This window comes from Xenopus laevis, chromosome 5S, assembly GCF_017654675.1.
Source record: "Xenopus laevis strain J_2021 chromosome 5S, Xenopus_laevis_v10.1, whole genome shotgun sequence".
NCBI classification, from domain to species: Eukaryota; Metazoa; Chordata; class Amphibia; order Anura; family Pipidae; genus Xenopus; species Xenopus laevis.
Window position 1 is genome coordinate 112,668,106 of NC_054380.1, and position 15,442 is coordinate 112,683,547.

At 39.2% G+C, this 15,442-nt stretch overlaps 1 protein-coding gene across 6 annotated transcripts in view; it reads right to left on the reverse strand.

The window, feature by feature from the left end:
• The window catches only part of pax3.S (paired box 3 S homeolog), a 51,152-nt gene extending 36,689 nt beyond the window's left edge, over positions 1-14,463 (reverse strand). Inside the window, exons 1-4 of one of the 6 annotated variants that reach the window (XM_018264550.2) lie at positions 14,024-14,463; positions 11,359-11,579; positions 9,587-9,641; positions 8,549-8,683 (exon numbers count right to left, since the gene is read on the reverse strand). In XM_018264550.2, coding sequence (XP_018120039.1) covers positions 8,549-8,683; positions 9,587-9,641; positions 11,359-11,579; positions 14,024-14,108 — 496 coding nt within the window. In that variant the 5' untranslated portion in view covers positions 14,109-14,463. 6 annotated transcript variants of the gene reach the window in all.
• Between the last annotated feature and the right edge of the window lie 979 nt (positions 14,464-15,442).

The window sequence follows — 15,442 nt, forward strand, 5'->3', positions numbered from 1 at the left end:
TTGTACCTACTGTCTCCTTACTAGGGCTGCCCGCTGGCTGGTGAAGGTTAGAGATGTCGCGAACTGTTCGCCGGCGAACTTGTTCGCGCGAACATCGGGTGTTCGCGCTCGCCGGAAGTTCGCGAACGTCGCGCGACGTTCGCCATTTTGGGTTCGCCATTGTTGGCGCTTTTTTTTGCCCTCTCACCCCAGACCAGCAGGTACATGGCAGCCAATCAGGAAGCTCTCCCCTGGACCACTCCCCTTCCCTATAAAAACCGAAGCCCTGCAGCGTTTTTTCACTCTGCCTGTGTGTGCTGAAGAGATAGTGTAGGGAGAGAGCTGCTGCCTGTTAGTGATTTCAGGGACAGTTGAAAGTTTGCTGGCTAGTAATCGTTTTGATACTGCTCTGTTATTGGAGGGACAGAAGTCTGCAGGGGTTTGAGGGACATTTAAGCTTAGGTAGCTTTGCTGGCTAGTAATCTACCTTCTACTGCAGTGCTCTGTATGTAGCTGCAGTGGGCAGCTGTCCTGCTTCTGATCTCATCTGCTGACTGCTGCAATAACAGTAGTCCTTGTAAGGACTGCTTTTATTTATTTTTTTGTTGTTTTACTACTACTACTACTACTACTACTATAAGAGCCCAGTGCTATTAGTCTAGCAGTGTTGGGGAGTGGGACTGGTGTGCTAATCTGCTGCTCCTAGTAGTTCAGCAGCACCAACTTTAATTTTTTTTTTTTAATATTCATTTTTTTTTTATTTTACTTTTTTTATTTTACTACCGCTGTAGTAGTGTATAAGTTGACCTTTTAGGCATTATTTGCCCTGTAGGCATTATTTGCACACTGTTTTCTTCAACCCGCCATCGAGCTGTGTGACCTTGTTCACATTCTGTCTAAATATCCATAATATTACCGTCTCCAGAAAAAACACCGGAGTCACTTTTTTCAAGCAGCCATAATATATTTTACGTAATCCGTATCCACCGCTGTAGTAGTGTATACGTTGGCCTTGTAGGCATTATTTGCACACTGTTTTCTTCAACCCGCCATCGAGCTGTGTGACCTTGTTCCCATTCTGTCTAAATATCCATAATATTACCGTCTCCAGAAAAAACACCGGAGTCACTTTTTTCAAGCAGCCATAATATATTTTACGTAATCCGTATCCACCGCTGTAGTAGTGTATACGTTGACCTTGTAGGCATTATTTGCACAGTGTTTTCTTCAACCCGCCATCGAGCTGTGTGAGCTTGTTCACATTTTGTCTAAATATTGATAATATTATCGTCTCTAGAAAAACCACTTGAGTTACTTTTTTTCAAGCAGCATTCATATATTTTACGTAATCCGTATCCACCGCTGTAGTAGTGTATACGTTGACCTTGTAGGCATTGTTTGCCCAGTTTTTTTGGCCACAGCCACTGAAGCACAGAGGCCAGAAAAAATATGCCATATAAATGCTGAAAATAGTCATTTTTTGCCATACGTTGACTCAACGTATATGGCAAAAAATTACTATTTTCAGCATTTATGTGGCATATTTTTTCTGGCAACTGTGCTTCAGTGGCTGCAACCAAAAAAACTGGGCAAACAATGTCTACAAGGTCAACGTATGGCGAAAAATTACTATTTTCAGCATTTATATGGCATATTTTTTCTGGCAACTGTGCTTCAGTGGCTGCGTCCAAAAAAACTGGGCAAACAATGTCTACAAGGTCAACGTATGGCGAAAAATGACTATTTTCAGCATTTATATGGCATATTTTTTCTGGCAACTGTGCTTCAGTGGCTGCGTCCAAAAAAACTGGGCAAACAATGCCTACAAGGTCAACGTATGGCAGTTGTTTAAAGAGAACAGTAGATTACTAGCCAGCAAAGCTACCTAAGCTAAAATGTCCCTCAAATCCCTGCAGACTTCTGTCCCTCCAATACAGAGCAGTATCAAGCAGATTACTAGCCAGCAAACTTACTATCATCTGTCCCTGAAATCACTAACAGCTCTCCCCCTACACTATCTCTTCCAAGCACACACAGGCAGATTTTTCAGATACATTTTTGCCCTTGATCCCCCTCTGGCATGCCACTGTCCAGGTCGTTGCACCCTTTAAACAACTTTAAAATCATTTTTCTGGCCAGAAATGTCTTTTCTAGATGTTAAAGTTCGCCTTCCCATTGAAGTCTATGGGGTTCGCGAACCGTTCGCGAACCGCTCGCATTTTTGCGCAAGTTCGCGAATATGTTCGCGAACTTTTTTTCCGACGTTCGCTACATCCCTAGTGAAGGTGATGCTTGATGCCAATTCTATTGATAGGGATAAAAGACAAAGGTAGCAGGGTTGCTTTTTTTGGAATGGAATAATGTATTTGTATGCTATTGCTACATTACAATATTGTAAATACTGGAAGAATACAATAATAATAATAATTTCCTGACTTTATATCCTACGGTTGGTGTGTAGAGATTGCACTGCCCTAGGAGTATGCCACCCTGAGGCCAATAACTGCCTGTGCAGATGTTCTGGGATTTGAAGCTGCTGCAAGAGGAGGGGGGCATGTGAAGCACTCTGTCTGTGCCCAATATCTGGGTGACCATCCAGCTCTACACGGCCAAGCGCATCACATCAAAGTCAGGGAACAAGTCGCTGATTGTCAGGTTGCAGTAAATATTTAAGAGATGGGCTGTGAGTCGCGTGTCTTGTACAAAACCCTGGGTCTGTCCTCATTCCGTGACCACAGTGACTAAAAATGTCCCAGGAAATGGGCAGAACAACACCCCATTTAGTAGTGATTGCCCCTGTGCTTTGTGTTTGTCTCTCTCTGGGCTCACTTCCCAGACAGTCGCCCCTTTCACTCTGTGAGTCGCTCCTGCTCGCTTTCTCCACTGGAACCCTGTCTCTGAATGTCTGTGTGGCAGCTCTTTATTGCTACTGTTTGTCCTTTTTCTATTTGCCAGATCACAGTTCCTATATCATCACTGGCACATCCCCTGATCTCTGCTCAAACTCTCCCTGCATTCAGAATGGGCACTTCAGAGGAGAGAGAGAGAGAGAGAAAGAGAGAGAGAGAGAGAGAGAGAGAGAGAGAGAGAGAGAGAGAGAGAGAGAGAGAGAGAGAGAGAGAGAGAGAGAGAGAGAGAGAGAGAATATATATATACGGAGCACTCACCAAACAGCATGCCTGGGTGTGCAGGTAAAATGTGTGGAAAATAGCAAAAAAAATACTGCGCTCAACAGGCTCAGTTAGACTAATTGATTTTAATAGAAAAACAGAAGAAATTCCAACGTTTGGATCACATCATAGTGATCTTCCTCAGGGGAAAAAACTAACAAGAATGTAAGCACTGCAAAGAGTTTGTACTGTTTACACTCTTGTTAGTTTTTTTCCCAAAGGAAGATTACTATGATGTGATCAAAACGTTGGAATTTCTTCTGTATATGTATATATATATATATATATATATATATATATATATATATATATATATATATATATATATAAACACATATATAAAATAAGGGAAAGTTGTTTAAAACCATTAGGCAGGGGTGCAATGAGGCTGTGACCACAAAATACATATAGACAAATACGTTTCTTATAGTTTATACAGGAGCAGTGACCAGCTCCATGTTGTAGCTCCCACCCTTCCCAGCTATAGTCAGGTGATCCCACTAGACTGGTCGATAATAAAAGGGCAACCAAGTTTGGGAGTTTTAACCTTGAAAGTAAGTTGCAGGTAAAACTTAGTCCCTTTGTAAAATGTATAATGAAGCAATAGAATTCTTAATGAATCAGATGAAAATTGAGCATAGGACTGGCCAGATATGGGATGACTTTGACGTAGTTGGCCAGCTTAAATATATTGCAATATATGGACAAACAATCCCTGTGTTGTTTAAAGGGTAAGGCATTTTTTAGTAGCAGTATGCACAAAATGTCGCTGTCTTAAATATATTGATAATGGGTTGAGTGCAGAGGACTCTTGTATTTGTCTATTTATATATATATATATATATATATATATATATATATAGATATAGATATAGATATAGATATAGATATACATATATATGCCAAAGTTGCAGTAGAAGGAAAGCTGGGAATGCAGCATATTATTAATTTAAGCATGGAGACCCCAGCCTTCCTGTATTATAAGGGCCTTCCTCACCCAACTGCCAATGCTCTGTCACTAAATGCCCCCCCATCATTCAGTGCACCAGCCTAACACGCCCATTCTCCTCACCATCCCCACCCCGCCTTGGTGTATCCTTATCTGCCACAAGCAGGGGCACAGTGGGTTAAATGAAATCACAGCAATTCGGGGGAGGTTGCAGAAATGTCACAAATGTTCGCCCGAGGCCACAGAGGAGGCGGGGCTGCGGGAGATGAAAGTGAAGAAGAAATAAAGGAATCAGTTGAATCCGCCCGCAGAGCTCTGGGCTCGGGAAGACTTTGCGTTGAGTCTATTGGGCAGAGCGCCTGACCCAGGACATTGTGACGCCGCCTGGGGGCCACTTCCACTCTGCATGGGGGGGGGGGGAATACAGAACCCCATTCAGCTGGAGCCCTTTCATGCGCTTATAGGGGCCGCAAATGTCACTCCGAGCAGCTACAGAAACATTTACAGGACCCAATTCATGTTCAAATTGGGACGAGCTATATGGGGACACTTACAGAACACAGTCCTCCTCTATGCTATCACTATATGTCATCTGAATTGTCTGTCCAATGCTAATAATGGCCTAGTCATGCCAGATATGGGCTTGGGTTAATATGTCATGAAATCAGTCAATTATACATGCCCTCACTTTATAAAGCTTTTATCTGTAATATTATTATTATTATTATTATTATTATTATTATTATTATTATTAATAATAATAATAATAATAATAATAATAATAATAATAATAATAATAATAATAATAATTAATAATAATAATAAATAATCACTGCATGGTATTAACACTCCCACAATGATCACTATTATTACTTTATGAACTCCTGTTATACTAAAATGATTGTATTCAGCTGGTGCTATAGAAATAAATGATTGTGATTATAGAGGCTGTATGGAGAACTACCAGGATTCACACAAAGCTTGAGAGACACAACTTGCTTACTCTGCCTGAGTTAGCTGGTAGCCTGGCACCCAGGGACAATATAAGGAATAAGTTTGGGGATTTTTATTTTCTATGCTACTAGAGGTCATTTTAGTGCATGTTAACCTAAAGGGGTGGTTAGCGTGTTATAAAATGGCTAATTCTAAGCAACTCTTCCATTGGCCTTCATTTTTTAATTTTTTATAGTTTTTGAATTATTTGACTCCTTCCAGCCTTCAAATGGGGGTCACTGACCCCATCTAAAAAACAAATGTTCTGTAAGGCTACAAATGTATTGTTATTGTTACTTTTTATTACTCATCTTTCTATTCAGGCCTCTCCCATTCATATTCCAGTCTCATATTGAAATCAATGCATGGATGCTAGGGGAATATAGAACCCTAGCAACCAGATGGCAGAATTGCAAACTGGAGAGCTGCTAAATAAAAAGCTAAATAACTTTAAAAAAACACAAATAATAAAAATAAAACCAATTGCAAAATGTCTCATAATATCCCTCTCTACATCACACTAACAGTTAATTTAAAGGTGAACAACCCATTTAAATAAGGGACCCTTACACATTGCAAGTCTTTTCATACAGAACATAAGGAAAATGTGGCATTTCTGTGGGTCCTAAACCCATTTTTGCACCATTCTTGGGGACCTATCCTGCAGGGAGTAAAACCTGGGCAGGACCATGGGGACCCTTGCCAGTCATCTTGTAAGACACAGAGGGCAATGGATTCCAGCCCTGATGGGGTTAATGGTACCATGCAGATTCATATACATATTCACAGATGTGGAGCAAAGCTGGTGGCATTTCTCTTTCAGACTCGAGAGAGACTTCTCTGTATTTGAGTCTGAAATCAAAAACAGAACCGAGTTCCCTTCCAAAGTGCGCAGGATTGGCCCTAATGATATCCATTTGTACAGCAGCTTGTGCTATTGGCCCCATTAGGATCTCTATGGAGAATAATATGAGCAGTACAAAGGAATTCGTTTACAACAGGCTGCCCCATTTGGCCTTTGCTCCTCTGCTCTGTGTCTTTGATTCCAGCGGTTAATAGCGCCACATCTCCAGCTGAATGATATTATTTAGCTCCAACTGCCTCCACCAAGGAGAACAGAACCAATACAAACCCTCTCTCTTAATGCTGCATCTATCTGAGTGCCACCAGTTTGTCATATTTATTTATTCGGAATTCCACAATAGGAAAAGTAGAAAAACACGAAAATCTGCTACATACATGGTGCTACTTGTACCTAAACTGCAGCACTCAGCACCAGAAGAGTTAAATGGACACACTGCCCCCCCCCCCTTCCGTCCAGGCAAATTAACCCAGGAACAGTTTGTAGGTGAATTGGCCCCTTCTATTCTTTTCCCCAGTGAAGAGTCCATAAAACTCTCAGAGGCAGCGCCTATTGAATTATTCATCCCTCATTGCAAGGCCATAATGTCCTTTCTGGGTCTTTTGTACTGCTGCTTTCTCACTCCTTTCTCCTGGAATTAAAAGAAAGGCAGCTCCCCCCATCCCCAGTCCCCTCCAAGCTGCTCCAAGCTGAAGCTTTGTCTGAGCCAAAGGGCCACTTTCAATGGACTCTCCAGCTTTTGTCCCCAAGTTCATCTCCAAGTGTAGATTAGATATGGCGGGGCCCCATTGTCTCACATGGAAAAGTTGTACAAATGTTTGAGCAGCTCATCTCATGCGTTTTGTCCTTTCTGGGACGCAGAGACAGGCGGTGGCAGGACAGCAGCACCAAACCCCCACCCATTACATTAACACACACCCCCCCCCCATCAATCCTATGACATGCCCCAGAATATGTTGGGGAATCATATGTATTGACGTCATAAACAACACACTGGGGGCATCAACACAATGCATCCCTGGGGGCACCTTATAGCATCTACTCAATAAATAGTTGAATTTTTTTCCTAATAAGCTTTCTATCTGCTTGTCTGAGATATACGAATAACCTGCAGCCAGATCTCCTGCAACTACATCATCTAAATACTGTTTATCCGCTGTGAACATTTTTGGCAGCACTTAGTGCCCTCTTTTTTGCTAAATATATGTTTGCGCATTTGCGCATTTACGCATTTATACTTCCTTAACATAAATAAGTACAGGCATAAACATACTAAAAACATACTAAAGAACAAATCATGTTGAAAAAGAATGAACCTTTCGAACATTTAAAGAAGCAAGTCTCTTGAAAGCACCCTAGCATTAAATATACCTCCTATAATAATCAAAATAATGTATAAATTATAAATGATAAAATAATAATAAAATAAATAAATTATTAACGCCTATTTTCATAGCCATAGTCTGAGAAAGATTTACAAACTCATAGCATTCATTAGTAATAATAATAATAATAATAATATTAATAATAATAATAATAATAATAATAACATTAAAGTAAATAAACAAAGAGACAAACACAAACAAATCTATAAGATCGTTTCTGGGGTATCTGTAGGCACAATACAGGGATCCCCACCATCAATCAGGTGTACAAGTTTGAGCAATTCTATCCCCTCTTCCGAAATATTTCTAATTGTTGTCGATTTCTCATTTCACTGTGCAAATCGTGAATTACAAAAACACAATCGAATGGGGAACTCCTGTTTCCAATTCATCCCAGGACAAATGTTTCTGTTGGAATCGAATTATTATCAAAACCCTAAAACAGCTGAAATAAGTTTGTATGTTTTGAAGGAAGTATGTCATTTCAGTGTGGGGGGGGGGGGTGCCTTCCCTGCTTCCCTGGCCATGTAGGGGTTAAATTAAAAAGCAGAACATGTGTGCGTTTTTTTAATTGAAGGAAATAGCCAGGGAATGGGCTAGGTTAGTGCAGAGAGAGATGAATATCAGTTATAAGGAAATGGAACCCCCCCTAGTCCGGGTAGAATTGAATTACAAACTCCTACAGTTTCTTATTGATGTCTCCAAAAGAAACTATGAGAGTGTGGTGTGACCCCTCTCCTTCCCCACTATATCTCCCCAGCCATCAGGTAGGAGGCTGCATCATGACAATGCCCAGGTCTCTGAAGAGCTAAACTGAGAATTCCAGCTGCTTTGATCTCTGCTAATATGTGTAAATGGTTCAATTGCTCTGACACCTCGGTTACTCATTACCCAGCAATTATATCAATAAACAGCTCAGGAATGAGTGATTTACAGCACTGCGACACCCTGGCCGCTACAAACTAATAGCTCAAGTGATCCATGTATTCAAATAATTCCAAAATATCCGCACACTAATGATTATAAACACCAATTACTTCACCCGAATGGGAAACCTCAAAGCTAACGAAGCAAACCGAATTTGAAAACAACAAATGAATCCTCTTGAAGCTATAAGTAGAATTATAAGCGATAGCATAAATTACGCGACAAATCTAAGCGATAACTTTCTCCTTCTAGCAGGGGCAAAAATACAGGCTCAGCACCCTACCTCTTTCCCTTAGGATCCCATCAATGCTATGCTTTGCTCTCTTCTCACTCTCCTCCTGCTCCTTCCGATCCAGCTCCATGTCCTCCTCATCCCCTTTCCCAAATTTGCTCCTCAAAATTCGGCTGATGGAGCTTACTGCAATGAGGAGTGGACAGGGAAGGGTTAAACACCGTCGCAGCTTTGCATTACACATAATACTACTTCATTAATCAAACTTTTCACTTTTTTTTATCCGTTACAAATAAATCGAATTTATTCGTTGCGCATTATTCTCACAGCCTATTTCCTTATAATAATCCTTATAATAATCCTTATAATAACGCCTTATAATAACTCCTTATAATAACTTGAATCTACAAGTGTTTCAATGTGCCCTTGTTTAATCACACTCCGTTCATTTGATGTATTTCTATTTCTACAGTAGTTCATTAACTGATCTGAAAGTTTTTATATCTATTTAAAGCGAATAAAATGAGCCGGCTCTGGTTTCACCTTATGAGAAATTCGTTTCCTTTTCCTGCCTATTTTATTTATTGACAATTCAATTTGGAAGAAGTCTTCCCAATAAAAAAAATAACAACACTGTTTTCTGTATTTAAATAGAAAATGAACATTTAAAGAATGATGCTCAGTAAAATAAATGTATAAATTCCAAACGAAATATTTTTTTTTTTTTATTCCAATGTCCATTCACTTTTTATTAATGGATTTGGAGACGGCTCCGTTGGTATACGAGCCTATTCGTTGCTTTTCGTCATTTCTGCATTGAAATAGGAGGTTAATAACCAACGTTAGAAATGATCCATGTAATAATGCAGTCAGTAATTAATATTTAATGGAGCGTGATGGCTCCATAGGAAAAGCCTCTCTCAGCAGAGAAGCGATCGATAGATTTAATTGCCTAAGTGATCTGCCTGCTCTAATAGAGATGGATGATCTGCAGTATTAATATTAATCTTAAAGTACCTGAAGGCACAGTATTGCGATCACAAACTCCGTCTTTAAGTAATTTATCGCGAATTTCCCAGCTGAACATACCCGGGTTGTCTCTTTTAAATTCTTCCATCTTTTTCTCCACTTCTGGAGTTGTCACCTGCTTTAAAGGGGAAAGTAGAATTAGTGTTGGGTCCACTTGGAGATCACAGAGAAAAGTCGCAGCAATAGCACTGAAGTTCTATTATTCTATTATTTAACCTCAGCTTGGATTTTTTTGGAGTTCTTAGGCTGGTGGAAATATCATCTTTCATTGGTTCAGAATTTCCCTACGAATTTAAGTCTTAGAAAATCCAGAGATCGGGTTACTAGAAATGCCATAATCAGAAGTTTAATTCTGTGTTTGTCTCCACTACAAGAAACGAAAATAATTTGTTTTTTCTTTTTTCTTTAAATGGAAATGTAATTCTGAGCAAGATATATGAAATCAAAATTTCCTATACTTTCAGAATTATTTGTACTTATGATTTAAAACGTCAAGCAGAATCTTTTGAGAGTCTGTTTTGATTTGAAATAATGTGGCACGAGTCAGTTCTCCCCTAGTTGGCTTCTGCTACATTGTTCCAGGAGTTGGTGTCAGCAGTGCAGAGAATATAAAATAAATGGATATAGTATTCAACAACAATGACATTTACAAATACGTTTAAAACGAATGACACTTTTGTGAATTGGAAAGTTGTCTAGAATGACATTCTCCAAAACATATCCTGTACATTCCATGAAATCACTTTCACTTGATTTGCTATTCCCACCAACTTGTGTCGTGTGTTCACCTTAAAGTTAAATTTTAGTATGTTATAGAATGGTCAACTCTAAGCAACTTTTCAGTTGGTCTTCATTATTTATTTTTTATAGTTTTTTAATTATTTGTCTTTTTTTTTCTGACTCTTTAGCTGGTAGCCAGGGACAATATAGGGAATACGTTTGGGGATTTTTATTCTCTATGCTACTAGAGGTCATTTTAGTGCATGTTAACCTAAACGGGTGGTTAGCATGTTATAGAATGGCTAAGTCTAAGCAACTCTTCCATTGGCCTTCATTTTTTTTTTTTTTTTATAGTTTTTGAATTATTTGCCTCCTTCTTATGACTCCTTCCAGCTTTCAAATGGGGGTCACTGACCCCATCTATCTAAAAAAAAATGCTCTGTAAGGCTACAAATGTATTTTTATTGTTACTTTTTATTACTCATCTTTCTGTTCAGGCCTCTCCTATTTATACTCCAGTGTCTTACTAGGTTGCTAGGGTAAATTAGACCTAGCAACCAGGCTTCTGAAACTACAAACTGGAGAGCCGCTGAATAAAAAGCTAAATAACTCGAAAACCACAAATAATAAAAAATGAAAACCAATTGGAAAATTGGTCTCAGACTATCACTCTCTACATCATACTAAAAGTTATTTAAAGGTGTACAAGCCCTTCAATGTAAGCCTTATCAGCGTTTGTGTTCATTTTGCTTGGGGGAGGGGATGTTTGCTTATGTATTTAGGCCACTGTTTGTCAGTATATAAATGCCACTGAGTTAACTGAGTCAGAGAGTTTGCACGTTGCAGTTGAATATTAGTTTGCAGGAGTATCAGCTGCAGGGGTGCTCTCATTAATGCAATGTTGGTTTTGCTGTATATGGTTGGCAGATGCGTGTGAGTGTGTACTAAATACAGGTGAGTTTGAGATTAGAAGACCATTTGCGATTTGTAGGTCAGAATGAGCGAATCTGCCTTGCAGGTGACTGTGTGCGACATTCAGAACAGTGTGTGCGACTTGTATTAGAAAGTGTATGACAGGCAGGAGAGTGTGAGACTCGCAGGCACTTGCTCACCTTGGGTTTGCTGCCCCCGATGGCTCCAGGTCTGATGGATCCGGTCTCCTGGTATCTGCACAGGATTTTGGAGACGCAGCCGTGCGACACCCTGAGCTGACGGGAGATGACGCAGGGTCGGACGCCATGGTGTGCCATCTCCACTATCTTGTGCCTGATGTGGTTGGGCAGGGGCCTGCCATTGATAAACACTCCACCCAGCTGGTTCACCCTGCCTTGGCCTAAGGGAGTGGACACTGCATGTTAAAGAGACACCAAAATAAACAGTTAATCTCATGTTTTTATACTGGATTAAGTCACACGAATTGCATTTAGCAAATAAAACACAGAATATACCCTAAGGCCTCTTTGAAACGCCAACGGCTAGACTGTAAGCTCTTGGGATCACAAACCCTTCTGGCCCTTCCTACAGATTAACTGTTATGAACTGTAGATTGCCCATGTATGCACCACTGGCAGTGTTTTTTTTACTTACACAAAGTTAGTGATTAGAGATCAAAAAGCTAATTAAAGTTTTTCCAAAAATACCAAGTAGCTCTTAGTTTATGGCATGGCATCTTTCCCTGGGCCCTTTCACATATTGCAGTTATTTACTTTTTTGATGTGAACATTATTTCCTATCTCAATTTATTTCAATGTTTTTGTATTCTCCGCGATTTTCCATTTTTGCTCTCTCTGCGTCTAAAGGAACATGCCTGTGAGTTGGGTGTATATATATATATATATATATATATATATATATATATATATATATATATATATATATATATATTATATATATTATATATATATATATATATATATATATATATATATATATATATATATATATATATATATATGCCTTTTGCTCCAATACACAGTGGGTTGGTGGGGGGTGAGGACCCTGTAGCAGAAGTTGCTGAGAGAGGGAGAAAGTTTGGGTGGGTTGGAGGAGACAGAGTTCTGCCACTGTCTTTGCTATTTCATAAAATAATCATAACCTCATCCAAAATGGACAAGGATAGGACAGCCCCAGGGATTTATTAAAAGGCCCTTCTGCACCGTGTCTGCCAGTTAAGTGTGGTGTGTACAGACTTTCCTCTCCCTCAGTTATTCACTGAAAACTCAGAGCCATCTGCCCGGGCTTGGGCAAAACAATCGCACATCTCATATACACAAACACTTCACAAACACTGCCTATGTGTAATGAATAGCGCAGCGCATACAGAAATACATACATAGTATATATAAACAAACATGTAATACACACACTTGAATATACATACGTTAAAATAGATATATATTGATATACATATCGATATATTTATATACAGACATCAAACATGTATATTGGGCGAGTTAAACAATAACATTTATCAATATTAGTAAATAACGTTCTAAGCATTGTTAGAATTATTGTTACAATATTTAATATTAACATATGTAACTAAACTGAACTTTCTACTACACTCACTGTGAGAGGATTAAAATAATCTATTTAGTTGCAACCCCAGCAATAGATAGATATACATATTTGATTCATATTTATTATTATTATTATGTCTGTGTGTACTTGGAAACAGAGGCGCTCCTTGATATATAGACGATAAAAGGACGAGATAAACAAAAGAGAGATAATCGATATATAGATGACTAGACAGCGAGATAGACAGATAGAAGATATATAAATTGGAATAATTAGATGCATTATTAGATTGACAACTTGTATATATTCTATCACCAATGCGCACATGACAGAGACAGTATATTTATAGATCTTACAGGAGATGGGTGTGTATAAATTAATATATATAGATCAAAACATAGAATAGATAGTTAAGACAGAGGCAGAAGAAGAGAAGAGCAGAAGAGATACACAATAAAACAGATTAGTGGACAGAATCATCTCACATGACATACAGACCAAAAAAACACAGAATCTATAGACAAATTCATTATCAAGTGATAAGGCCAGAGACGTATCAATAGACAAAAAAGAAGGTTAAGATCGCTTAACTTTGAAATATAAATAGACAGATGGAAACAATCTTATAACGATGTACATGCAAATAGACTGATAGCACACGGAAATTAATCATAATTTAATGACAGATTAGTAGATAGATAGATAGATAGATAGATAGATAGATAGATAGATAGATAGATAGATAGATAGATAGATAGATAGATAGATAGATAGATAGATAGATAGTAGATAGATAATATATAGATGATAGATAGATAGATAGATAGATAGATAGACAGACAGACAGACAGACAGACAGACAGACAGATAGATAGAGATAGATAGATAGATAGATAGATAGATAGATAGATAGATAGATAGAGATAGATAGATAATATATAGATGATAGATAGATAGATAGATAGATAGATAGATAGATAGATAGATAGATAGATAGATAGATAGATAGATAGATAGATAGATAGATAGATAAATAGATAAGATAGATAGATGATAGATAGATAGATAGATAGATAGATAGATAGATAGATAGATAGATAGACAGACAGACAGACAGACAGACAGACAGACAGATAGACACTTAAAGGAGTAGCTGTAGGTGGCTAGACATATAGATTAGATGCACGTAAAATGATAGATAATGGATAGATAGATCGCCAAGATGTTTAGTGCTAGTTAGACAGAGGCAAGACCCACCTTCCAGAGGGAAGCCAGTCCGGGGATAGTTCTGTCCTGGGCATGGTCTCATCATTCTTGGCACAGCTCCAGCCAAGCTGGTCATTCTCAGTTCCCTTGCCAAGTATTAAATCCAAGTGGCCCTGTATAGAGAGAGAGAGTGAGAGCCGGTGCCACCCAGAGAAGACAGCGGAGCCTCGTCCTGCCTCGGAGGGTAACTAGTGACACTGTGTGACGGGAATTGTCGGGGGCCCGTGGGGACCCAGAGAGTTTCTGACTGTTTGCTGAGAGTGAAGTGCGAGTCTGCCTGGAAGTATTTATTAGTTCTTTCAGCTGAGACGGCTCTAGGAGTTCTCCTCTGCTATTGGCCAATCGCACTGCTGTCCCGTCTAGGGAAGTGAATTCCAATTGGTCAGAATCCCTGCCATCCCAGAGAGGAGAATCGCTAACTCCTCCCCCTTCATCATCATCATCATCAAGTGTCTCCACTCTGCATAGCAGTACATGGCATCCATTCTAAGTGCAGGGATACCATTTTTTTTAACCCATTGTTTCCAATCCCTGTTGGGATCCCAGATAGAAACTTTTTTATCTTATTATTTCCATTAAAACACAATATATATATATATATATATATATATATATATATATATATATATATATATATATCTGCATATTTTACACACACACATACAGTAATGTAGCAGCCAGGCGCACTTGTGTGATTCCCAGCTTAGAGTGGGCGGACTGGGGGCAGCATTTGTTGAAAGGAATTTATAGCAGTGTCCAGAGAACTGGATAAATAGAAAGAGAGAGTAGTAGAAGCAGTGGATGGAGGATCCCCAGCAGGAGATGACGCCAGGAAGGCTATAAAGCCTGTCTCTCCCTTCCATAAGGTGCCATTGTCCGACCCCATTTATTTATTATAACATGGTTAATGCCAGGCAGCAGATACACTGGAGCAGATCCCTTTATTTGCAATAGGGCCATTCAAGTGACTGTCACTCCTGCCACTGAACTCATTCTCTGCCTTCATCAATCAAAGGAATGGGACACAGGCAGCTTTGGCCTTTGAAATAAAAGAAACAATGACTTCTGTCTTTAACCCTTTAGGCAGGACATGGAGCCCCCCCCCCATTTACTCGCAGAGCTGAGCCTTGTCCGGCACTCAAGGGGTCAAATCCCACTGTTGCCTCTGCAAAATAAAGAGAGAGGGGAAAAACACAAACAAAACATTTGAATGGCAATTTTTTCTCCCCTTAGTCACATTTACAAAGCAGCTGGTCCACTGTATTTATTGCAGCACATTCTATAAGCTGGTCATATTGATTTTTCTTATTTATGTGAAATGAAATACATATATTTTAAACTACAAAGCAGCTAGGGCCAGGGATTCCCCCCTCAGTTTCCCTCATTTAAAGATTTAGTTTGGAAAACCTG